At 39.0% G+C, this 27705-nt stretch overlaps 1 protein-coding gene across 3 annotated transcripts in view; it reads right to left on the bottom strand.

Moving 5' to 3' along the window:
- Positions 1–27705, bottom strand: part of CERT1 (ceramide transporter 1) — an 84269-nt gene that overhangs the window by 18564 nt on the left and 38000 nt on the right. For all 3 annotated transcript variants that reach the window (XM_065860553.2, XM_065860552.2, XM_065860554.2), the window contains exons 4-7: positions 11916–12023; positions 10976–11114; positions 9925–10008; positions 2904–3061 (exon numbers count right to left, since the gene is read on the bottom strand). In XM_065860553.2, coding sequence (XP_065716625.1) covers positions 2904–3061; positions 9925–10008; positions 10976–11114; positions 11916–12023 — 489 coding nt within the window. The remainder of the gene's footprint in view (positions 1–2903; positions 3062–9924; positions 10009–10975; positions 11115–11915; positions 12024–27705) is intronic.

Genomic DNA, 27705 nt, shown 5'->3' with positions numbered 1-27705 from the left:
CGACACCATTCTCCTCCCACATCTGCTTAGCAGACAGACAGTTTTTTTGCTCAGGCCCATAACAGTAGATGCTCCTATAAAGCCATGTTTAACCATTAAAACAAGACAAAACAGAAACAAAATCAGCTCTACAACTGAAGTGGAATAGTGTTGCAGAAGTCTGAATGCAGTCAACTGCTGTATTTAAGGGTATAGGTGCCAGGGTGCTGGTCCTGGGTGACTGCAGGGGTGGTCTCTGTGGGAGGAGACCGGGGGCTGCCCCGTGTCAGCCACAGGTAGTTCTAGCCCACTCCAAGACAGATCCACAGCAGGACACAACTGAGCCCATCCACCATGTGTGTGCACCTCTCTGAAAACGTATTTAACAGCAAAAAAGTACCCCAGGGAGAAAGGGGGAACAGCAAGTGAGAAACAGAGGAGATGCCACAGCCAGAAGAGGAGGAGGAACAGCTCCAAGGCAGAGAACATATCCACACTGCAACCCATGGAGGACCCCACAGCAGGACAGATGGACATTTTCTGAAGAAGTCTTATCCCATGGAGGACCCACACTACAGCAGATTTTTCCCAGAGGACTGCCACCCACCCATGGAGACGACCAGCACTGGAGCAGGGGAAAAACTGTGAGGAGGAAGGAGTGACAGAGATGAAGCATTTTGGACTGTCTGCAATCCCCCATTCCTCACCCAGCACTGCGTGGGGTGAGCGAGCAGCAGGCAGAGGGGCCTGCAATGAGGGAGTGAAGTTGAGCTTGGGAAAGGGAGCAATAAAGCTGGTTTAGTGCTTGTAATTTTGTTTCCAATGAACTAGATCTATTTTAAACTAGTGACAAGTTGGTTTTCCCCAAGTCAAGAACATTCTGCCACAAGAAGAACCAGTGAGCAATCTCCTCACCTACGAGCTTTCTCATCTTATTTTTCCAAATAATCCTGCTGGAGGGGTGTTGAGCAGCTGGGTGGGCATTTGGCTGCTAGCCAAGACTAGCCCACCACAGCTCTGCATTAATTTATTCAACAGAAATCTCCTCTTCCAAAAGCATAGCAATTAGAGAAATACCAATTAAAAGTAATTATTTCAAATCAGAATTACTTTACCATGACCATGCTGTAAATCCCAGAAAATTTAACTGAAAACGTGACTTTAAAAAAGTTGCAAATCTACCACAGCAGAGCAACTTAAAATCTCCAAGTTTTTAGAAGGTTTTGCTATTTTAGTTTATCGAAAAAGAATCCAAATAAGCCTGTGACTCCTGTTAAAATACACTTACTCATGCTGTATCAGTCACATGAGACCCAAAATGAAATTTAAGTTTGAAGTTTTTAATCACTTGCAGCTAAAAAACTGCTTTAAAGTCAGTCCACAGATGAAGGAAAAAAGTGAAATACCTAATCTAAACAAATCCAAATTCTATATTAACACATTATTCTGTATTAACATCTACTAACCTAGGGACAAGAAATATTCACTTCATCCATGCTCTAAGCAAAGTCTGATCAGCAAAAGCGAACTGTGTTTGCTCAGCCTGGAGAAGAGAAGGCTTTTGTGGGAGGACCTAATATTAGCCTTCCAATAACGCCACGGAATTCAAAAAGAAACTGAGCCAGACTCTTCACAGAAGTCTACAGTAGAAGGATGAAAAACAATAGGCAGATACTGGGCTAAGAGTTGCTCCAGCTTAATATAAGGAAGCATTTTCTCACTATAACAACAGCTGGGGAGCAGAACAGGCTGCCCAGAAAAGTTATGCAGGCTCCAGTCTTGGAGACTTAAAATCAGACTTGATAAAGCCCTAAGCAACCCAGTCTGATGTCAAAATGTCATTCCTCAAAGCAGTAGGTTAGAGAGAGAGAGATCTCTTGAGGTCCCTAGTCCAACCTGAGTTACCCAAAGATCCTATGAATAAGCTTCGAGTCTTGGATCTACTGCAATTCCTCCAACAGTAGCTGGAGGAAGATGAATAGATGAAGCAGTAAGTAAGTGTTGACGGAAACTGCAATACAGTTAGACAGGGCCAGGTCTTTGACATATGGACAAAGATGACCCAGGAGACAGAGGCAAGGATTCAAACATGGATGTATTTTGTCCGAATGTGTTCATTCTTTGAATTGTGCACCACTAAAACATGTGGAGTAAGATATAAAGTGTGATACACATGACACGGAAACATGTTAAATGAAATACAAGAAACAACCACTAGAGGACTACACAGGGCACCAGACAGTAATTTCAGGATTCTAGAAATCAAAGCCTGAAGTACAACCCAACCATGTCTCCAGCCCATCTTCTAAGACAAGACACTGCACTGGTTGAGTAGACTTAGCATGAACCAACAATGGCATTAGAATAACAGATATTCCAACACCACACACCTAAAAAATTTAACTAGTTAGTATAAAACATGACTTAATCTCTCCAGTCTCCTGAAGGAGAGAGAGATAATTGTATCTTAAAAAGACACAAAGTTAGAACCGGTGGTTCTCCTTATTATTGTCACCACCATCTCTTACAACAATCAAAATATATAAGAGATTTGCACATAATTTTGCAAGCATGGATAATTAGGTCTTGTTTAGAAGACTTCAAGAAATACACTTATTACTATGAAATGCTGTCAGGTTCTCTATACATATAAAAATATAGGAATACTATCTGAACAAAGACTGGGAAAAGACTACAATGAATAATGTTACTATATTACCAGTCAGGATGAGATCCACATTTTATAGGAGTAATAAGGAAAGCACCTAAAATTACTAAATGCTGTAAATGAAAAGAAAAGCAATAGCTGGAATAAAAAAATAAAAGCAATATCTGGAATAAAAAGTGTTAACAGCTCATCTGAAATTTCAATTTCAAGCTAAAGAATATTTTTTTCAACAAAAGTAGAAGAAAAATTATCTTACCTTATCTAGCCTTTTTTGCCAGCTTTCTTCACGTTTTACCATGAGTTCAATACAATGAGAGAGTGTGGCAAGGATTCCAGCAGTAGTTGCCTTGAAAGTTATAGCTTCTCCTTTGAAGTCTATGCCATTAATTCCTTTGGGTGTCACATGCGGAAACACTAAAAACAAACATGAATCATACACTGATAGCTGCCTCGAACTCAAACATGCATTTTATAAGTACGCTTTATATTACAACTGTTTGAAGCAAACAGACAGCCTAGAAGCTTAGTTTAAAAATCAAAAAGTACTAATAATTCTCAGCTAACCACAGAATAAGAAAAGAGATTCCAAACAAGGAACACGATCGCTTCAGCATCATCTTGTTATACTGTATTTCAAGTCTGCTTGTAATGCTGTATTACTCTGCACTCTGCAAATCATGTGGGTGGAGGGAGTGGTAATACTTTGTAACAATAGCAGTTTGACAGCTTGAAGTTGGGCCTAATTAACACAGAGCAACCCTAACACATCTGATACTGCACTAAAAAGGGAACAATTTCAAAATGCAATCGAACCCAAAAATGTAACATTGACGGGTCCTTTACGCAGGTAATTATACATTTAAGTACCTCAACGTAAAAAGGTACGATGTAAGAAAAAGGTATCAAATCTGTTGAATTATCTAAGTACTGTGGGGTTTGCAGTTCCAACTACTTCGTGCTGTCAACCAAGCCATCTGTTGCTAAGGCTATTTAAACAAGGCACTTAAAATGTGTGACAAAAAAAAGTGCCTATTATATGTCAAACTCATATGTAGGTTGACATAATAACAAATCAAACACTACACATTAATGTCAGAAAATATTAGAAAGCAGAAGGAACACCCATGTTAAAGCTGACTGAGCCCAGCAAGTTGAAGTAACTCCTGCTATGCCATGAGGCGAGCGAATGACTTATCACCCAGCTGGATATTGCTTCCCCCTCACCCCTCCAAGTCTGTCAGTTCGTCAACATGCCACTGTTCTGGTTTTAAAAGCACAAATAAATATTTGGGTAAGTTTATGCAATACCTCTCTGCAAGGGCAAAGCAGAGCTTTCAAGCAGCTCAGTTCTTGTAGGGAAGAGAAATGCAATTGCTGTTGGCTAATGGCAGAGCACAGTATCTGCACTTCAGGAACAGAAAGCAATTGTCTCATGGTTTTAAGCAATGGTTTTAGTCTCTGGAGGTTTTATACACCCTTCTTTCAGAAGGAATCAAACTATTTTTCAAACAGATGATTACAGAATACACACTACTTCAAATAGCTCAATAAGCATATGTACTATGGTAGAATACAGCTTATTTTTTTGTTTCATGTTAATCAAGAATACTCCCTAAAAGCTAAAGATGATGTGGGCTAGAGGAAAAAAAAAGGAAAGTAAGAGCAGGAAAAATCTGCTTCAGAAAAAATAGTGAGCAGAGAAGCTCTCCATCCACAGCTGCAGAGAGAACACGGAGGAGGTTGAGACACAGTGCTATAGGCTGTTAAGGAGGCGATGCAGTGGATTAACAGAGAATAATGAAAATCACACAACAAGAGCTCTACCCATAACACTTCACAACTGAAAAATACAGTTTATACTCATAATTTGTCCTGCTGGTGCAGACCGTGTTCGCATGCAGGCTCACCAGTACAGCTATAATGCTTATAGATGTGATTTTTCTCTCTTAATTATGCAACACGCTAGATGTGCTGATGAAACTACCACTGGCTGCAACACTATAAAGTCACAGCAAAAATCTCTACTGTAAATTTCTAGGGAGATATGGCAATGCAGCCTCATTTCCTGGAAAAATGCCAGCCTTTGTTCCTGGATATCTTCAGGTCTCACCAACAGCTCATGACCATACAGTTTCAATCATCATATATTCTAAGTCAGTCTTTAATGGCTAGTCTCAAAGTAGCAGTGACACATGCAGAGCTGGCTTATCTCCTTTCAGCCATTATAATTCTGGAAACAAAACAAAACCAACCCAAAACTTAAAACCCAATAAACTTGTTGTGGGAAGATGCAAAACCTGTTTCTTTGAAGAGATGACCACTCAAGAGTTTCCTTAATGATGGACGGGAGTATTTTGATTCACTCCTAATCACAGGAGACATGTGTCTTCCTGGAACACATCAGAACATGACCTCAAGCCCCGTCTCAGTAACAGTTGGGCTTGAGCAGATTAGAAGTATTTGTCAAGAGATTTTTTTTCTATTTGAAGAGCCTCAACATATTATTACTTTTTAACACTTTTCAATGTCATCTGCAAGACCAAGTTTTTCAAAATGAAGTCTCGCATCGGGAGATCTACACAGTTCAAGGTAAAGGCTAATAGGAAAGTGTTCTTACAATTGCCTCTGCTTTTCTAATTTAGTGATCAAACTACACGCAGCCAACTGGAAAAAGCAGCAGCATGATTTTTCTCCTACTTTAACTTCAATCTCAACATCTTCCAAGTGGTTCCATTCTAATTATACTTTCTTTCAAGCATTTTGCTTTATTTCTGATTTGTTTTATCTAGCCTTTCATATAAAGGATTCTTCATATCATGCATTAGCCTTCAATAGCTCTTTAGTCCTTCCCTCCTGCATCTCCATGTTTGTTAGGATAGGTTAGTTTTCCCTTCCTGTTCCCATGACTGTGTTTGTAACACTTTGCCAGATATCCCAAACATCCGTGTTTGATCAATTATCTTCTCCAGTGAAACAGAAAATTATTTTAAAGACAGTAAGCAAAAAGAAGTGCTTTTATCTTTTCCATTTTATACCACCATAACTTATGTCACTAAATTAATTATAAGTGAAAAAGACATGTTCAGGTGCATGACCCATTTACTGGCACCTATTGTTGTTGATCTTTTGTGGATGGCAGAAAAATCAATATCAGGTTTCCTCTAAGAACAACCCCATTATTTCAGCAATACATTGGTGAATATTCTTCCTTCATTCAAAGCACAAAAATCCAGCATAAATGCCATCATTTCTTACACCAAATTTATCTTCTTCAGCCTCTGTACCATTTCACAGTATCACAGTATCACAGTATCACAGTATCACAGTATCACAGTATGTTTGGGATTGGAAGGGACCTCAAAAGATCATCTAGTCCAATCCCCCCGCTGGAGCAGGAACGCCTAGGTGAGGTCGCACAGGAATGTGTCCAGGCGGGCTTTGAATGTCTCCAGGGAAGGAGACTCCACAACCTCCCTGGGTAGCCTGTTCCAGTGCTCTGTTACCCTCACTGAGAAGAAGTTCTTTCTCAAATTTAAGTGGAACCTCTTGTGTTCCAGCTTGATCCCATTGCCCCTTGTCCTATCATTGTTTGCCACTGAGAAGAGCCTGACTCCATCCTCATGGCACTCACCCTTTATATATTTATAAACATTAATAAGGTCACCCCTCAGTCTCCTCTTCTCCAAACTAAAGAGCCCCAGCTCCCTCAGCCTTTCTTCATAAGGGAGATGCTCCACTCCCTTAATCATCTTTGTTGCCCTACGCTGGACCCTCTCCAGCAGTTCCCTGTCCTTCTTGAACTGAGGGGCCCAGAACTGAACACAATATTCCAGATGGGGTCTCACCAGGGCGGAGTAGAGGGGAAGGAGGACCTCTCTCGATCTACTGACCACCCCCCTTGTAATACACCCCAGGATGCCATTGGCCTTCCTGGCCACAAGGGCACAGTGCTGGCTCATGGTCATCCTGTTGTCCACCAGGACCCCCAGGTCCCTTTCCCCTACACTGCTCTCTAATAGGTCATGCCCCAACCTATACTGGAACTTGGGATTGTTCCTGCCCAGATGCAGGACTCTACACTTTCCCTTGTTAAATTCCATCAGATTATCCCCCGCCCAACTCTCCAGCCTGTCCAGGTCCCGCTGGATGGCAGCACAGCCTTCTGGCGTGTCAGCCACTCCTCCCAGCTTAGTGTCATCAGCAAACTTGCTGATAGTACACTCAATTCCCTCGTCTAAATCATTAATGAATATATTGAATAATATTGGCCCCAGTACTGACCCCCATCTTTATAGTTCCAGTACGAAACCACATTTTGTCTTCAAGAGTAGGTTTCACCTGCTTTCCCTATTCTTACATAATTTAAATCCAAATACGACCATTTTCCTGTGCAGATGGATGGGAAGACTTCCTGATTAAGATTCTACATTCTTTGAATATAAGATCCCAATGGATAAACATGCATCAGCCAGACTCCTCCTTGTTTCATACAAATGATCATTGTTTCAGTTAACAGACTTTTCAATGGAAAAGTGTCCAGTACATTCAAAGAGCTTTATAATACTCTTCCCACCTTTTCAGTGGTCCTAGAGAACACAGAAAAGAAAAAGCCTCCCTATCCAAAATGTCTTCTTCAAAGCAGTACACAAACCTCTACAGTCATGTTAACTTTTTCCTCCCACCCAGAGAAGGTGCAGAAGGGAACAAATTTCAAAAGACAATGTGAATATGGTCCCTTAAGACAGTCTTAAATCTGATGATCTGAGCATTAAATTGGTGCACTGGTAGTCTGAACAGGAGGTTCAAACACTCCTTTTCCTAGCAGGCTAAAGAAGAGGTTGAACCCATGCTCCTCACTTCCTTGAGTGCTGACTCCAGAACAGCCCCAGAATAAACTGGCAACCACTTATCAACTATAGTTAAAAAGATTGTTCCAGTACCTCCAGGACTATATAGAGACTTATAGAGTCACAGAATCAATTAGTTTGGAAAAGACCTTTTAAGATCACCGAGCCCAAACATAAACCTAAGGCTGCCAAGTCCACCACTAAACCACATTTCTAAGAACCTCATCCACACATCTTTTAAACACCTCCAGGGATGGTGACTCAACAAACTCCCTGGGCAGCCTGTTCCAGCCTCTGGCAACCCCTTCTGTGAAGAAATTTTTCCCATCTAAACCTCCCCTGGTTCAACTTGAGGCCCTTTCCTCTCATTCTGTCACTTGTGTACTTGGGAAAAGAGACCAACACCCACCTTGCCACAACCTCCTTAGGGAACCTGAAATTTAAGAAACCAAAGAATCTTAACAGCTGCTCTGAGGCTAAGCTTTAGAAAAGGGTGAAGCTGAGGATAAATCTCTTATCAGTTGGTCTGAGTAGCTTTCTGCCCAATGCACAGGTATGGCTGTCTCAACCTGAGACATTTACTTCCCCCACTGCATCACTTAGGATTCCACTTTAGGTCACAGACTCCAGTTTTTCTAATCAAGCTCTGTAGCACTTTGCTACTAAATATTTAGTGGATTTAGCCCTTAGAAATCAAACTGAGGCACAGAAAAACTAAAATGGAGATAAAGCTTTTCATAGAAATAATTGATCGAGAGTAAATTTAATGGATTCAGGAACCATAACTGGAATTAGAAGTTCTGCAAAAAGCAAGGGGCTGCAGAAAGCATCTTCTGTAGTGAGTTACAGCAAGTGAGTTATATACAGGCACCCACAATACATGGCGATTTCTTAGCATTAAGTTCCCAAAGACTTGATACAGAACATTTTACAAGAAGAATAAGGTTATCAAATTTCTGTTAAACAGGTGATCAAAAAATGCAGACACTTTGCATTTAAGTATTCTAAGATGACCAGATGTACTAAAAATATAGACTTTCCTAATGACATTCCCCATATCGTATGTGTGTATATATATATAGCAGATACATCAGAAGATGGTAGATACGTAGAAATGTTCTAAAGGTAAATTAAGCTGAAACTCCTACATGATCCTACAAAAATTAAGTTTGACAAAGACATCTCTTTCAAAATGAATCATGCAATAAAATTAAGTTCTCACTTAACATTTTTTTAAAAAGGCTTTTTCAGTTTTCTGAAATTTGTTGTGACTTAACAGTCCTCAAAAAAAATGTACACTTCTGTACTGACAGTAGGGTTAGTGGAACTTTGCACTTGCTTACAGGTGAGCATTGCAAGCTTGCTTATCTTTGGTGATAAGAGGCAAGAAAGATTTATTCAAAACTTCAGAGTTATACATCACTTAACCTTTGAAATCAGCATTACAATTAATCCTCAGTAGAGCCAGCACTTTTATATAATGGAAAAAAAAAATAAATCTCCTCATACAATTAATTCTGGAAGCATGCTGAAAGCTCCTTCCATTTCCTTTCCTCCTTCCTCCTAACAGCTTTGGCTATAATCTAGAAAGAGTACTTAAATCCAGCAAGGAAAGATGTAACACATTGGGACAACAGCCAACTAAAAAGAAAACAGGAGACACAGAAAAGGCTTATTTTGCCCATTATGTTTTCCAGGTCCTTGATGAAAGTCTTCACATTTTTAAAAGCACTTTTGGTGAGTACTTTGGGGGATTCCATCAGATTTGAAACCAGACGTAGTGCAACTTCAAAGTTTTGTGAATCGAAGTCTTAGAAATACCTTATGACCAACTGAACTGTCAAGATCTAGAGAATGTAAATACTAAAATACTTCAGTCAGGAAACAAGAGAAAGTTTAAAAAGAATGCAAATAGATCTTAAATGCATGCACAACTTCTGCCAGGCCAGAAGTACCAGATTTCTAGAACAGAAAGACTGGCACGAGCTCTTCATATTTACTGCATGGATGCAGTGCATATGATAACTAGATCATTTAAGATAAGAATAAAGATCAGAATACTGTTCATCATAACAATGGAAAAGACACTTTTTTGAAGTGTTAAAATTATGATGAGTGAGAATCAGTAACAGTGTTCACTTAACCATTACATAGCCATAGAACCTGGAAAAACTATACTGGAACATACCTCATGGGAAAGCATCATGCTCCACCACACTCCTAAAGCAAGTAACACTTGCAAGAGAAACTTCAATTACCCCTTACAAATCTCAGTTCCCAATATCTGAATGATGCAGTTGTTTCAACAGAATTTTGCAGTGAAGACTGCTTTGGACACATAATAGGAAATTCCAGCTTGACAAGCTTGCGTTAATATTTGTACGAATTGAGAATAACTTAGAGAATCATGAAAAGCAGATACACACTTACATTTTTCCTTGCTGCTGTTACTGTTATGTAAAAAATCCCCATCTGAACGCATTGTAGGGAAATCATCTTCATCATCTTCTACCACTAAATTTGAGAGAGAGTGTGTTATGGGCATGAGAAAGCTTTTCCAGTTCTTCAGTGTGCAAGAAATAATTAAGAGCATCTTCATAGCTAAGCAATATTTAAAATTTTTTTCCTTTAACAGTTATGGACTCCACCCGTTTTTCTTTTTTGACCCAAGGCTGCTAACAACATTACTGTCAGAAACCATCAGGAGACTAATATCTGCTCAGTGTTGAAGTTTAGATCTCGATTCTGTGGTAAGAACAACATTATTTTGGTGTTATAACTGGATAAGCAGGGAGTCACAATTCAGCAACTATCTAGTCTTCTACTCTAGGAAGTTTGTAAAGAAGTGGAATTGTACGTACCTATTGTTTTCCTACTACCAAAAATTTCAGGCTGCCAGAACAAACCCAAGGATGAATATATAAATGCCTCAGGAGACTGCATGGATATGACAACTGTCTGTGCTTTGAGAACAGCAACTCAGAGATATGCAGATACCCACACCTGTGTTTATCTGGGCCTCAAGTGTGCTCTAGTTCCAGCCAATACTTCTCAGAAGCATTCATTATGGCAGCAGCTCTGCCTTTTTTAAAGAACGCATTGTTTCCATCAAAACCAGTGTCTTATTGGTTTTTCAAAATAAAAGGTAAGAGATAGAGCAATAAACTTAAATTAATCTTAAGAGGGTAAACAATTATTGTTCTATAACATCAAAGACTTAAAAGAGCATTTTCTTTTGTACAGTTGACAGCTACAGGTAATTTTAACTTAGGCAGATTTTTATGGGAATCTAACTTCTGCAGTGGAAATAGTTAATACTGTTCATGCAGAAATATCTATGATTGGTTCCTATACTGAAGAGTAAATTTAACATATATATTTTATTTATACAGCATCAAATGCTCTAGTAACTATTTCAAGGGCTATTACTCTGCAAAAAGCTAAACTCCATGGAGATAAGTGTTACCAGTTACAGTTTTACCTTTATCCCTCTGGAGTTCATCTTTGGAAACTGCATCTGCACAGGCATCAAAGTATTTTTGTAAAGTATCCACTTGTCTACACAAGATGTCTCTAAAGGTTTCCATTTCTGCAAGCTTCTCACGTAAGCTATGGCCCTTCTGAAAATACAAGAGAAAAAGGCATGAAACACTTCTACATACTCAGTAACAGTTCAATGCATTAATAAAAAAAATCTTGATTACTGCAGGTATGAAAAACAAATTAAAGTACACTAACAACATTTTAGATATCAGCAGCTATGAAATACTGCTAATGTTAGAAGAATGTAAGAAACTGTACACAAGTGTTTCACTATTCATTTTGTCCACTGGTCTCAATTTTCCCTCTTGACTGTATCTGCTACTTTAGGGCATCCAACAAAAGCTTACTAAAAATACAATCTTGCATGCTACCAACTCTATACCTATTTGCCTGAAAACAGTCAGCTCTAGTTTAAGATTATTGTTCCAATCTTTAGTCTCTTTCCTTGCGTTGCTCCCCTTCTGCTCTCCCACAAGTACAGCCCATTCAAGTTCATAAATTAAGTACTTACATGCATGAGACAAGGAAAGTCATCATTTGTCAATCAGAATTGATCAAATATATTAAGTCACAGAATCAGCATTCCTTTCCATTTAAAGGCTCTGATTTTCTGAAGAGTAAACTAGGAAAGGCTAATAAATGCTGCCACAGGCTTGATGTTCTTCCCACTGGAACGTGACAGCACAGTTTAAAGGGGGCAACTGCACAGAGGCACAAGAGAGCTTCTTGCATGATCTATTCAACATATGATGAATTTCTAAGACTTAAACTTTTGTACTTTTTCTGTCATTGCGTGAATAAGTCTTCGCTTAAGTTATTTATTTTACAGTTGTGCGTGTTATTTACACATCAATACTAAGAAAATTTTATTCACCAACCTTGAACGAAGAGGTGGATGTCGCAGAGTATCCACTTGCTCCAGAAACAAGAGACACCATGGAGCCATGGCGTCGCAAACTTGACTCTGATCCATAGCCAGATTCAGTCTAAAAAAACAAACCACACACAAAACTAGAGTGCTGAGGCTTTTAACAAAAAAAAGAAAAAAATGTAAGCAAGATTAATGTAATTTCATCTGAAACCAGTCCATTTGTTTCTTGTCGGGAAGCAGCAGGGGCTTAACTCAAATCATCCCTGCATACTTCGGATGCTGATGCTTGATCTGTAAAGTTACTATGAATCTATTTTTGTTATCATAATGATCTGTAAAAAAATAAGTTATTTACAACCTGCTATGTGCCCCCAAAAGAACAAGGAAGTATATATTTAAGGGTTCAAAAAAGGGACTATGTTTCATTATTTTGGTTTATGTAATCCCTACTAAACAATTTTCATACAGCATCCAAAAACATACAGTATTCTACAACTAATCAGAGGATAACGCGGTTCAGTTTCAAGACAATCAGCCTCAGCCAATCCTTCCAGTCATTCAAATAGTGCCACTTTATAATTAAAAACAACAAAACAGAGATCATAGAAAGGCAGTTACTGCCTTTCCCCCCCCCTTGTTTCAGGTTTATTTAGCAAAATTCTTTATACTAGACTGAATTCATATTTTACAAAGAACAGACATCTACGCAAGACGAGATACTGAAAGCAAGAAAAAGACCATAACAGCAGCTTATTAAATAATAATTAAAAAAAATCCCTTGGTTAAAGTAACATTAAAAAGATCAAAAAATATCAAGTTTGACAAATTTCCTCACAAATCAAACAGAAGCAGATACTGAGGAACTGAAAGAAAAATATTTCCCTAAAGGTTCATGTAAATGGCCTATGCACGGCAAAGGAGTAGAAAAACCCTGAAAAAGAATGTAAGGAATAAACAGATGGTTCAGAGTAATATTTGAAATAATGTTAATAGATGAGTTGATCAAGTAGACAGTAACAACATGGTAAAGGACTTTTGACAGAAATAAGAAATTCTGTAGTAGCACAGAAACTCAGATGGGGTAGGGAGAATGGGAGACAAGATGAATTATATACAATAAAGAAGAAACAAAGATGAAATTCTTGCTGTTGTACTTCTTATGGAAAAAATTGAAACTGCATAGGCTTTGGAAGGCAGGAAAGTGCTGATAAATTAGGGTGCAAATGAACTTGAAGAGTATTAAAAGCAAGGAGAAAGGACAAAAATTGTTTGAAGTGTTGGTTAAAACAGTAGAATTTGAACAACAGCACAATGTGCTGGACATATATTTATGCTTGTGTTACAAAGAAGCAGTGACAGAGAAACATGCTTTTAGAGAAATGAAGATATTACTAAAGGGAAAAATGTGACTCCCAGAGCTGTCAACATAATTCCTAAATGAACATGATTGACTGAGATTATCCACCAAAACCAAGCCATAAGGAGCTCATTTGAAGAATCAGATGGAAGACATGAAAGCATCGAGGAAACAGAAGAGAAACAGGATGAGTATCATATGTAGAAGTATAAAAAGTCGAAGCACAGTTGAAAACTAAGTATGTCCAAGAAATGCATGTGTAATTAGAAAAAGGTACTCCAAAAGTCTTGGTGGAAGAAGGTTAAGTAGCTTAAAAAAAAAAAAAAAAGGGGGGGCATGTGTAAATCATACTATAAGGATGTATTACTAATTTAGTAATTTCTGCTACAAATCATGCATTTACAGCTATTTTATACTGAGCATGAGTCCTAGAAAAATAGCTATGTAAGTGTAGCAACCAAAGCACTAAAAGCTTGTGGTTGGTGTTTTATTGTGGTGGTAGTGTGGTGGGGTTTTGTTTGTTTTTGTGGAGTTTGTCTGTTTAAGAATTAGTCCTACTGTTTCTTTTAAAGCTTGGCTTTAAAATATCTTTTGGAATAGTATTTTAATGAAAACATTCACAATGGATACAAGAGGTTTTTTTTAGAATATCAGTTCAAGTGTTTAGTAGTATACCTGGCTTTGGTAACATATTTGGGACATGGGACATTTTGAATTGCAATGCAATTTAGTGCAAAGATTATACCCTAATCCACTGGTTTGTAAGGTTAGGTTTAACAAACATCAAATAACGAAGATTTGATTAGTTTTTTTTCAAATATCCAAGTAAGGGCTTTTGTCTGTTTTTATGGACTTTCTGTCCTCCAAAGTCTTGACAAGCAAAAATAAAGTAGGCAAGGAAATAAAAGGATTTTTGAAAGGACAAATAAAAAGTTTTCGGTGTACAATTATTTTGTTTCAAGAGTGTTTAATGAGCATAAGCCTCAAAAGAACATTTTGTAAGTCATGCAACACTTTGAAGAATGAAACATTTATTTTAAGATTCCTCTAAATCCAAATCTAAAAACACTTCACTGTTCCACTTGGAACTTCAGTGTTTAATCAGATGCTACAAATAGTAAGGTGACTCTGAATGTGCTTTTACTACAGTCAGTTGGACAGTCAGAACTCATACTATTTTCTTTGTAAGTTGTACACACTAGAAAGAAGGTAAAATTTCATTTCAATGGGTATGACTTAATGAACAGATCAATTAAAAGATCTAGCTAAGATATCTGTTGCATTGATGTCAGAGCATTTTAACTAAGGACAGCAAATGTCTTCCGATTGCTTTTTCCTTTAAGTGAGAAAGACAGACCTATGCAAAACCTGAGTTTAAGCTCAGTAAATGAGATTTCCACATTTCTCTATTTGAAGACTTAAACTCGTATCTTAATAGCACTACTCTAGAACTTACAAGAATAACTGTAATCTTAGAAGCAGAAAATGTGGTGATGTATACTCTACATTTGAATTAATTAATTTTCTTCTACTATTACCCATAGAGCTAATGCGCGGTTAATTTAGTTCACAAAATAAAAGCTGAGGGTGAAAGGAAGAAAAACTTCTTTCCATATGAATACATAAGTTTGATTTTTTACAGGTACCTTTTCAGCAGTATATTTGACTGTCATTTATGCTTGTGATTAATAACTCCACTAAACAGTTTATCGACGCTTCAGAATTATAAACAAGGCAGCATATACAGTTTTCAATTGTATATAGCTATCAACCTGTAAACCCTACAAATAAAAAGGTGCTGCATAAAAAGCATTCTGGCAGTTTTTAACTCTTTGCAACCAAGAAGCAAATTTAGCAAATGGAACAGCAGACCGAACTGCAGACAACATGAATTCAAAGCATGTGCATTTACAGATCATGTTCACAAAACTCAGACAATTATGTTTCAATAGCTAATGGGAAAAAAGTGAAAATTACATCAAGAACACTTATTTGTCAGAAAAAACAGAAAATAAGTATTCCTTTGTAACTGACGCAGAGACAAGCCGTCCAGCTCACAGCAGACACATGCAAGCAGCTTAACACAGAAAATGAAAGCATGCATCATGCAAAGCCCCACCATTCTACTACCGCAACATCTAAATGAGAGCAGGTCACTGGCGTATTTATGTCTCGCAAAGCAGATCATCATTAGCTATTCACTTCAGAAATATTACATCAAGAGGAATGATGACACAAGCTTCTTCTGTTTACACAACTGTTAATTTCCAAAGACAAAAATTGAAAAAGCAGGTAAAGTCCACATGATAGAAGCTAACAGTCTCTGCAAGAAAACAAAAGAACTTGCAGAAGTTGTATCAATTCATACCATCAAGCACTAATGCTAAATTACCATGCTTAGTATATAGATGCGGTTCTTTAAAATTCCATGCATTCATCATAGCTTCAAAGCTACATTAAAACTGGCATTTGTTAGTACATTGCAACACCTTCAGCTTTCTAAGGCGGTGCACAAAATCCATTAATCCTTTCGTTATGATAGACGAGAGAAAAGAGGCACATGATCCGAAGCTTCATGTGATTCTTTACTGGAGCAGGTGTTGGTAACAGCAACAAGGCAGTATGTCAGAAAAGCTGCTTTCAGTAAAATAGTTAAGCATTCGCAGAATCACACTGCAGACCTCCACTACGTCTCACACTGATCTGCTGGTTAAGGATCTCCTGAAGTGGGTCAATAATACTCCTGAGTAAAGCACAGACTCATGGGAAAGCTTCTCCACTTAAAAAAAAAAAAAAAAAAAAAAAAATCAAATAAAGCTAATTATTCTCCCATGTCTTCAAAGAATAATTCTGATTATCTATCAGTTCAGTGCCTGTCAAACACTTCAGTGTATGTTTGCCCACCAAGGCAGATATTTTCAGTTAGCATTATAAATTATTTATTATTTTACATAACACAAGCAGCAGGCAGCTCCTCCCTTTAAGGCATATGGCTCACCCTAGGAGGTGATGAAATAGACTTCAGGATACAGTGACTCTAATCATGTTCTCTGCAGTATTTGTGAAAAATCCAGCTAAAACATCCAAGAGATCAAACCACAATATCTTATGAAAAACAAGAATGTAGAAAAAAGCAAAAACACAAAACGAAAGAGCAAGAAGATGCTATTATATGAAAGACTTGGTGGAGCCTAATTACACAAGCTCCGTAGAATCTCTATGTTCCAAGGGCAATTTTCAGATGTGCTGCAAATGCTTTAACATGTACTCAAAGACAGAAGGGTTACCGCTAGGGTGAGCCAAGGAAGGGCTACCTAGGAATGGCTGCAGACAGTAAGAACACCACAGACACTAAAAGCAGGGCATTCGGAGATGCATTTCTGAGGTTTTAAGTTAAAGAAACAATGAAGGTGTGTATGTAGGTTTCATTTTTCAATTGTTCAATAGCTGCTGACAATGGAAATTTAAGGTTTCAACAATAAAGTACTTATTAGTGGGAAGGCAGAGATAGGAAAGCCACAATCCAGGTCACAGCAGCTAGATGATGATTCCTCTGCCTACAGCCCTCACAAGTACAGTGCAGGAGACCACTTAGAAAGCAAAAAAGCTTTTAACATGACCTTCTTTTGGAACTGCAAAAAGGTAAAGAAACATAGACATTTTTTCACCGACAGCGGTAAGTGTTGCCATTCCATAGAAAATAGGCATACTACATGCACAGGAGGAAAAAACCAGGAATTCTGAGTTGAAAAATAAATATAATAAGACAACTGAAAAAACGAACTATAGCAGTATAGCCCTAGGATTATTCTAACTGTTACACTCACTTGTCCAATCCAAGTGACAGTTACATTTTTGGTCTTCACTTCCCAAACTCCATGTAGTTTTGTTAAGTCACCACGTACTGCTTGCAGACAGTAAGCCGCTTTAACAGCTGCATGAGCTAGAGTAGCACACAAACTGGTAAGACCTGGAACCACATACTGCTTTCTGAAGAAAGGGAAAGGGTCAAGAAGCAGTATCAACACAAATCATTGCAGAGAGAATGCAGGTTGACAAAGAGGCAACTAAAGGCAAATGACTAGTCTTTGATCATCTTTATCCATGTAGTTCACACCCATGTTTAATTACATGGATGTGTACTGTTTTTCTATGAATTCATTTAACCGTTAACATACACAGGAAAACTATCCACCAATTACTCTCCAACGTCTTTAAATGCTAAGACTATACAAAAGCTGAATAGGGAGAGGCAAGTGCTTCAAAAGCAGAATGAAGAACAGCCAGAATACTTAGCAGGACAACACTCAAGAGCCCTCAGTGAAGCTGTGTAACAGAACACCTTTACAGCGCTGCTCCTCAGGCTTGAGAGCCACTGTATTAAAGCGTGACTTTACAGAATAAAACTCTTCCCTGAGCAAAAGTACCAAAACCCAAGCTGACAATAGTGGCATACCTCTGTATATTGACTCATCAATAAAACTAAAGCAGCTTGTACTACTGGGCCATGAAGCTATAGCAAGACTGGGAGAGGGCTACATCTGTCCCTCCTACGAATCTGAGCTGTCAGAAGAGGGAAGGGACAAGTAAGATCTGTAGAGCTACACAGGGACTAGAAATCTCCACTCTGCTAGTAGACACTGTCAGGAAAAGCACTGATGTGCTGGCCTCAGCTCCAAATGCACTGAAGTAAATGTTCTTATTTGTTTTAATGCTTTGAAAGCTAGAGAGAATACTGATAGTTTAAAAGTTTTTTAAAGTTTTAAAGAATGAGTTAATTCAAATACATACTGCTTGATCTTGGTTTAAGGATAGCCATTGGACAGCTATGCCTTTAAAAATAAGAACACTTCTGATCCTAGCAGAAAACATTCATCATATTGTTCTTCTTAAAAGTTATACAAAGCTACTCAAGTTAAATTCCATTTAATACTTAAACATTATTACATCATCATTATGCATAAAATTCAGAAGGTTGTGTTGCCAGGGATGATGCACAAGTGCTGGCAGGCAGCTGAGCCAGGATATGGCAGGGAATCCTGCTGCAAGAGCCCAAGAGCTGGCCCTCAGCGCGCTGTGCAAGAGGCGCCCGTGATGTGGAGGGAAAGCCCATGTCTGGATGGGACAGGTCGTGCAGGAATAACCCGTCTCATACCAACAGCCATGGGGCTGAAGTACACACTGCATTCAGTTAACAGACATTTAGGCAGTATCTTTCTTATCCTTCAAAGTGGCAACAAAGGAATGATTACCTCTTACTTCACTTTCATTTATTTATTTAACCTATTTAAGGTAGCGCAGCACTACATTAATACCACCTCTGTGAAGAAGTGGAAAAACACATCCACAATCAGTGTTAAGCTGAAAGAGACTGTGCTAAAGACCATAATCAGATTTCAAAGGAGAGACCAGGGTTAAACAGCAAAGGTGATTGGTTTTTTTTCCACACCTGCAGAAATTTCCTTGTTGCAAGCCCATGCCAGTTTTGGTCCTGGAATTGAGAAGCCTACATTTGCTTGTTCAGAAGAAAAAAATTTATTTCAGGAAATTCTAGAATTCAAAGTATAGGTGCAGACAAGCTTCTTACTTGCACAGGAAGAAATGGACTATAAAAAGCTTTAGAGCAACACAGAACAAATCCATCAGCAGGCTTATCAAAATGCAGAAAAACTATCACAGAAAGTGTTTCTGCAAACACCACAAACTCTTGTTCACCTAGTGCAGTTAACAGTTATCTTGTCACTTCCACACATACGACACGTTTTTTTTCCCTCCACTCAATCTTCAGACATTCACCTAGCCATCAGAACAGAAATATCTATTAAATGTCCAGCACACCCCAGAGTATGAAATAGGTTGCAAGCACTGGAGAATGACAAAAGCTAGAATTGTAAAAGACAGAAAAAGCCCACATTATGTTTGACAGAGGACTTAAGAAAAAATGATCTTACACCCAAAGCAAAACTATAAGAACACACTCAGTTTAAACTTCAATCTTACAAGAATAATTTGGGTAAAGGCGAGTGAAAAGAGAAGTTTACTTTCAACACAGCATTCCTTTTGCAACACAGCTCCTATTGAATCTAGAACGTTCTTCTTGACTTTCAAAATCTATTCACTATTCTTCTTATTTCCTTCTTGCTGTAGCCCTTGTTTTATCAGGTTTCAACACCCACTTCCATCAAAGTCAAAGGAGGCTCACTGCACCCATTACACAGTTTAACAAAAAATAGTATATGAAATAAGGGACTCGCCAGGAAATTAAATTTTTTTGTCATATTCTTGCTATGGCTTCAGATTCCTGAAGTTGTCCAGGTTTGAAATTTCATAAAAACAGTCCTTGTATTTGTGTAAAAATTAAGTCTGTTTGGAAATGAAGCCCAGTCTGTCTTAAAAGCTCTTCATGCACACAGAATCCTGCTATCAATAGAAGCCTTACACTCATTTCCAAACATACATCAGGCTGACAGCTATACTGGTTTGACTAAAAATGGGTTAATTTTCTTCATGCAGTTAAAAACATTTCCATAGCTAGCATGCTCATTACTTGGACTTAGTTTGAGAACAAGAGATAACACCCCAGCACAGAAGTAATGTTTTTAATTGCTCTGGTCTGAGAGACAAGGACATTCTGAGTGTTCTGCCCACAGATGTGAGACAGTGAGGAAAAGGGGGCTGGGATGAGTCAGAGCTTGACTGACATCCAGTGACTGATCAGTGAGAGTATTCCATCCCATTAGTGTCATGCTCCAGATTTAAGAGTCAGGCCTTCCAGTTTTGCTCTTCGGCTATCTCTTGCTCTGCTTCTGCTCTCTCACTCCCTGGGGCGCAGCCAGGGGAGTTTCGGTCAGGAGCTTTATTTCGACCTTTTGCCATTTTGCAGAGGCTTCTGGGCTTTTCTGCATTTTTCCTTTTTTTCTATCTCTGGGATGAGCTTTAAGACCAGGTGTGGCTTGCTGGGACTGGCTGCTCAGTTGCAGACGTAGTTAGTTTGGAATTATCTTGAGTACATTTTATTTCTTACATATACACACACACACACATATTTACTAGTAGTGTATTAGTATTTTGTTATTTTATTAAACTGTGTTTATCTCAATCCAAGTTTCTCCCTTCCCTTTTGATTCTTTCCCCTGTTGGAGGGGGTGGGGGGAAAAGGTGAGCGAAGAGCTATTATAGTTGTATCGCTAGCTCGGGTTAAACCACAACAGCAACATAAAGATTCCATATCTTAAGCTCAATCTAATTGGGTAGTAAGTCTGTTCAAAGGGGGGTTCGTGTGTGTGTGTGTGCGTGCACACGTGTGTGGGTGTTTGTGTTTTGTTTCGGTTTTTTAACAAAATATTAACACTACTTAGACAGTATCAATTATGAGGTGCAAAATCTTGCGTCTAACACCTGATACACAGGGGATGTACTAACACTTCTAAAAAGTTAAATAAAAACATGAATTGGTTAAAAAAACCTAGCACTACCGGATCACATAGTTCTCATGGTAGTCTGTGGGTCAAGAGCAAGCCTAACATGATAAAAAACAAAGCGCTGAAGTGATAAATTATCATAAACACTTCAACTGTTTATACATAAGAACTAGTCCCAGAAACAGATAGGCAAAGATATGCATATAGTGCAGCTACCACCTCAAAAAACTTCAGAGGCTAATATAGGTTATGCTAAGAGCTCTGTATTTCTGAGTTTCAAGTAAAGGACACATTTGGATATCTAAAGAATAAAAATTCAGATAACTTTCAAAAGCTTGTTGAATCACCAAACAGAAGCATGAGAGTATGTTCTCCTATCACAAGGTAACTACATTCTAACAGGTCAGGACTGGGAAAATTAAGTTTCCATACACCTCGTATTACTTCTCTGTTAGTTTCTTTATGGAGAAGCATTTGAAAAGACACCAGTTCATGTATTTAACCTCCCCAAGTCAATATACTGTGTGACCACTAGAGGGAAATCGCAAAAAGGAAACAGACACGTCCAGAGGTTACTATTGGTCAAAGCCCAACAGTAACCCTTATCCTGTTTCTGCTTCAGTCCCTGCGAGTGTAAGCCTCCTTTCCTCGGCAGACAATTAAAAACAGAGCCGTTTTACCTTTAGCCTTTATAATTACATTTGAGACACATTGCTAACTGAGGATAAAGTTTTGTGCACAGTATACAAGAAACAACAATGACATCTATTGCTGAAAGGAAGTCAGTGAATTAGAAGTTTTAATAGAGATTAGTGAAATTATTCAGAAGTCACACCTCTCACCCAGTTCAAAACAGTGGAAAAACGAACGGCTAATTTCCAACTAACACTGTCTAAAGTCATTAGCAGCAAATTTAAGACTCTGAAAAATGTTTAGGCACAGATTTCATCAAACTTCATCTAACATGAAGTAGTTAGGCTCAATATAATTTAGCTTTAAAAAAAGATGCTTAATATGTGACATATAGAAAACTGGGCACCACTGTCTCAAGTACCATGTCCGAGTAGAAGAGTTTTCTTCAAATTCAACTGCTCTGCCATTAGTCTGCAGCTGTCAAACATAGAGCACATTGTGAAGACGAGTTTTAAATACCAGCCAGAGGAACAGGTACAGGATTTCTCCATACACACTGTCTGCATTAAGTAGTTCTCACCAAACTAGTTTTCCCGGTATGCATATGTACTTTGAGAAGCATCAGAAGAAAACAAGTTCCAGTTAAACCCTTCCAAACCCACGAAGTGATACAGTAGCAATACAGACACATTTAATTTGAAATAAACTCACTAGTTATTAATGGAGTAGATAACTTAAGCAGGCTTATTTAGGAGTCTATAGAACTGTATTATGCAAGGTAACTTCCAAAAAGCTAATTTTTAATTAAAATGTTGTCTGGCATTACACACAATATCAGTAAATCTACCAGGAAAAAATACTAAATTCAACTTAATCTGCCAATACAAAAACACTCCCCACACTATTATTAGTCATTCACACCAAAAGCAGCGACTGCGTTTATTTTATGAAGGCAAACACCCACTGTGCAAGACAATGGGAAAAACAACTTCAAGCACAGCACAGGTCTCTACAATAAGGTGACCTACCCTGCCCTTGAAGGAAAACCTGGAAACTGGTGGGAAAACAGCTCAAAAAGGGCTGCTTCTAGTGCACCAGAAGAAAACAAACCTGAAGCGTTATCCTCAGTTTTAGACAGGACTGTAATACTGTTGGCCATCATTAAGCTGTATGTTAAGCTGTGGGTCACCTTTTTGTTCTTACTGCTTTCCAGAGGGGTAAAAAAAGAAATGTATGAACAAGACAAAGGATGCCAGTGTAGTGCTGAACATGAACACAAAAAACTCCCTGCAATAAACATCAGCTTGAAAATAGTGTACTACTAATAAAACAAGCACTTTAGTAGCCTATCCTAACTTAATCTTCTAGTAACTAACTGTCTCATTCCATTACAGCACTGTGTTTTGTACAAGCTGTAGGAACACTTTCTGCAACAACTTGTGCCTTCACTGCATGCTGTACTATGAAAAGTCCAGGCATCTGCAGAAACACATTCAATATGTATGTCCTCAGGATAAATAATTTCGTAGATCCATATATTCTCTACATACTGCAGAACTCCAATCCTATTGTTGGTTCCCTTACAGTGGTATATCCCTGAAGAATTCGTCATTGCACTCTTCAATGCCTTTATAAATTACTTAGACTCAGGACTTGAGGGATTACTTAGTGAGCTTGCTGATGACACAAAATTGAGAGGAGCTGTTGACACTCTCAAGGGCAGAGTGGCCCTGCAGAGGGATCTGGACAAATTGGAGAACTGGGCAATCACCAACCACACGAAGTTCAACAAGGGCAAGTGCTGGATTTTGCACCTGGGACATGACAACTCTGGCTCTAGATACAGACTGGCGGATGAGATGCTGGAAAGCAGCTCTGTGGAGAGGGATCTGGGGGTTCTGGTCAACAGCAAGCTGAACATGAACCAAAAGTGTGCCCTGGCAGCCAAGAGGGCAACCGTGTCCTGGGTGCATCCATCACAGCATTGCCAGCCGGGAAGGGAGGTGATTGTCCCACTCTGCTCTGCACTGGTGCAGCCTCACCTGGAGAACCGTATGCAGGTCTGGGCGCTACAGCATAAAAAAGATACTAAGCTATTGGAGAATGTACAGAAGAGGGCTACGAAGTTGGTAAAGCATTTGGAGGGTAAGCCATACGAGGAGCAGCTAAAGTCACTTGGTTTGTTCAGCCTGGAGGAGACTGTGGGGAGACCTCATCATATCTACAGCTTCCTCACAAGGGGAGGAGAAGGGGCAGGTGCTGAGCTCTTCTCTCTGGTGATCAGTGACAGAACACAAGAGAACGACAGGAAGAAGTGCCTGGGGAGGTTCAGTCTGGACATTGGGAAAAGGTTTTTCCCCCAGAGGGTGGTGGAGCACTGGAACAGGCTCCCCAGGGAGGTGTCACAGCCCCAAGCCTGACAGTGTTCAAGAAGAGACCAGACAACACCCTCAGACACATGGTGTAAACTGTGGGGTTGTCATATGCAGGGACAGAAGTTGGACTCGATAATCCTTGTGGGTCCCTTCCAACTCAGGACATTCTATGAGAATGCCACCTGTGTTATAAGAGCTCAAAAACTGCTTGAAATACTGATGCTATTGCCTGTAGACACTGGAGTGTGTGCATGGGGCAGTGGCGTTATAACTTGAGGAGAATGGTCATATTTTTGCCATTCTCTGCTTTGAATAGCACCACATTAGAAGGTGACTTCACTTCATTGCTAAGTGAGAGGATAGAGACTCCCACCTGATGGTAGGCAAGGCATTTCTTGTCCATTCTGCATGGCAGTGACAAAAAACATATTCTGCCAACAGCTCTTCATATTCTGACAGATCTGCATATGCATGTAGTCTAGTTCAGGCATAACAAAACAGCAGCCATAAAAATGGCAGTGAAATGAAACTATGGTATCTTTATCCAAAAGCACTCTAGACTAAAAGCTGCCCCACAGTCTAGAATAGCGTAGGAAAACTTTGCAAATTGCCTGTGTATCACAAGGGTCTAAAAATAGAAGATTTTTTTTAGAGCATTTTATATGAAGATGCTATAAATGAGACTGGCAGAAAACCTTTCCAACTGGGTGACACACAAGTTTTGCTTCTAATTGCAGCCTCAGGTCACACACTGAAGACTTCCTTTTCATATGACCAAGCCCAAACACATAGTGGAGCATGGTTTTACTCCAGGGTGCATCACCTGTCTACTCACACGGATACTCCAAGAAGAGAGGCTATGTGTGACTGGTACTGCCAGCTGAACACTCTTGGTCTACTGAAGACATGCATCTAGCAGCCATAATGGACTGTTTTTATGAACTAAGACACAAATCAGCCTGGTAAGTCTCTGAAGATCAATTAGACACACAAACCTCTAGTCCTATGTGTTGCTTGATTAGGTAACTGGAAATACAGTCTAAACAGGTGATGTTGCTTATATATGCACTTTCTTTTTACATTTCAAAGTGACAGGTTTAGGGAACAGATTTCCTAAAATCTACTTATTAATACCATGAAACACATAATTTCTGCTTAACCTTGTTTAGCATATTTGAGGGCAGGTAGAAAGAAGAATGCAATTAAGTAGAAGCTGCACCTTCAAACAGTGCAAGAATAAAGCAAAATGTCAAGGAGACAGAGTTTAAATTCATCTTTTATTTACAAAGTTTGAAAAATAGCAAATTGAGGCAATAAAATTTCATTTTGTTAAAAAAGGATCATTTCAAGACAGGACTGAGGAATCCTTGTGCTGTAAAGTAGGAAATAGTATGAAGAAGGAAGAATTGAACTGCTATACAAGAAATGTGATTTTATCATAGAATCAGAATGACTAGGTTGCAAGATATCTCTAGTATCTCCTCCTGCTCAGAGCCCATCCAGTTAGATACCCAGGCCTCCACCCTATCAGAAAGTATTCTTCAGAAAATTATTTTCAAAGTTGAAGTGATTGTTATGTAACATAGCTGGAACACAGGCAAAGAAATGTTGGGCTGGTCAAAGTGAAAGAATCTGCATTGTTTGCAATGAATTGAGCGTGTTGGGCTGGAACAGACTGAAAGCTTCAGTCCAGCTTTAAACAGTCTGAACTGTAACTACTTTATTAATAAAGTTGCAACTCAGAGCTGCTGATCAAAAACAGGCTCAAGAGTGGCAAAAGACAAATAACTATTTTTTCTTTCCTGAAAGGGAAGTTTCAACAGTTTGGAAGTGACAGCATTTAAGTTTGCTGCAGCATTCGCTTGTGTAGTCAGCTGAAACTGCTGATTCACTGGCTTTGCCCTAAAGCCTTCTTCCAGGAAATCTACAGTTTCCAGCAATAAGTGCACTTAGCATATTTAGTAACATTAAATGGCAAGCAATATTGTATGTATTAAAGAGTTCCTGCTGATAAGAGTGCTAAAATAATGGAATGTGTAAGACATACCCAAGCCTAGTTTTCCTCCTTGAAAGAGCATGTTTGGTTCAATTTTAAAGAAAGAAGCTTTTGTTATTTCCAGTAAATGACTAATAACTTGAGCAATTCATCTAATCTTCCCCTGAAAGCACAGCTTCTCTACAACATCTACAAGTTTCACTACCAGCATTATAATGTTCATCAGGGCAAGGAGTTCTTGTTAGCTGAGCAGCCTCAGCTGTATTTGCTTGCTTAAAACGGAAGTTTTTGGGTAATACACAAACCCCCACAAGTTATTTCAGATTACGGGCAGGGGAAGAAAGATGGACATCTCTCTCTTTATCTCCACCCAACATTTCCTGATGCCCGTGTTCATACTGATCAACATACAACATTTAAATACTAGGAGTTAAATAGTAAACCTTTCTTTTCCCCCTGCCAGTTAAAATAGTTATGCCCAACACACCAGAATTTTGATTCCTCTGCACTAAGTTCATTTAGCTAGATGAAACTAAAGTGATAGCAAATGCATCTTTTCAAGCATTATCTTTACAGGGAGAGACAAAGATCTTTTTGTTGTCCTGCAGTGGAAATTATATTAGAAGAATTACCTTAACAGCAATAACAGCAAGCAGACCCTGAATTAAAAAAGCAGGAGATGCCCCAAGTCTTCTTGTTGTGTTTTCAGAAGAATTCCCCTGCCTCTTCAGAGTCACATTAGCTCCTACAGCTATTCTCTTTTTCAGTATGGGCACTGGGTGGTGGTGTGAGTCTGTGTGTTTGTCTCTCCAAAAAGAACCAAACAGTTAAAACTCTGTTGAATGTTCCTGAACATGCATCATTTCTACTTGTGCACCCCACCCATGTGGCTGAACAGCATAAACTCCCTATGGCTAGGGTGTAACTGTGGTCTCCTAATATCAACTAAAATGAATGTCACTGTAATGAAAGCTCACTAAGAAAAACCACCCCTTACAAAGTCTTTTTAGAAAGAAAAATGACTGCATTTGGTAGACGGAGGCAAACAGAGTATTCAAGATTTTTCTATTGAACTGTTAATGCACAGTAGTGTTTGAGCTGATGAGTAATAATTTTGAGTAAACAGCATGCAGAGTTATCTGGCAAGTGTCAACTTTTAACTGTTTAACCACTCACAACTTTGCCAATCACTTATCTTTGGCAACTGATCACAGAACCCAAGGGAATGGCAGGAAGATGTGCCAGGGGAGGTTCAGGTTGGACATTAGGAAAAGGTTCTTCACCCAGAGGGTGCTGGAGCACTGAACAGCCTGCCCAGGGAGGTGTCACAGCCCCAAGCCTGACAGTGCTCAAGAAGAGACCGGACAACACCCTTGGACGCATGGTGTGAATTGTGGGGTCGTCACACGCAGGGACTGGAGCTGGACTCGGTGATCCTTGTGGCTCCCTTCCAACTCAGGACATTCATTCTATGACTACATTTCAGCTTTGTAACTTCTGTTCTTGGTATCAAGAGCTTACCCTGATTTGAAGAGGCTTGTACCACCGAAGTCAAGCTTGATACAAATGTCTCTCAAGGAACAATATTGTTTTTAGGGAGACCATGCAAAAACACACTGCACTCTTGTCATGGAGAGCTCAACTCCTAGAACAACCCCACGTCATTCTGCCAATTACAAACAGTGACATTCCCCTTATTTCTATTTAGTGGAAGTATATGCTATCAAAATGATCTACCACAGTTGTTTTCACAAAGTTAATTACTAACACCTTTGAGTTTACTACTAGAATCCCACTTGTTTATAGAAGTGAGACTGGTTATTTACTGCACAGCCAGCTGCATGTTGAGTCTGGTAACTTAGTTCAGTCACCTCAAGGCTCAGCATTAGACTTGACACCGAGTTTACTTTAGCCACAGACAACACCACCCCCATTAAACAGCATTCCAAAAATATTGACTGACATACTCTTAACAGCTCAGCCATAGGGTCACAAGCCTTTCATCTGATACTGAG

This window comes from Patagioenas fasciata, chromosome Z, assembly GCF_037038585.1.
Source record: "Patagioenas fasciata isolate bPatFas1 chromosome Z, bPatFas1.hap1, whole genome shotgun sequence".
In the NCBI taxonomy this organism is placed as follows: Eukaryota; Metazoa; Chordata; class Aves; order Columbiformes; family Columbidae; genus Patagioenas; species Patagioenas fasciata.
This window is presented reverse-complemented; position numbering and strand designations above follow the sequence as displayed.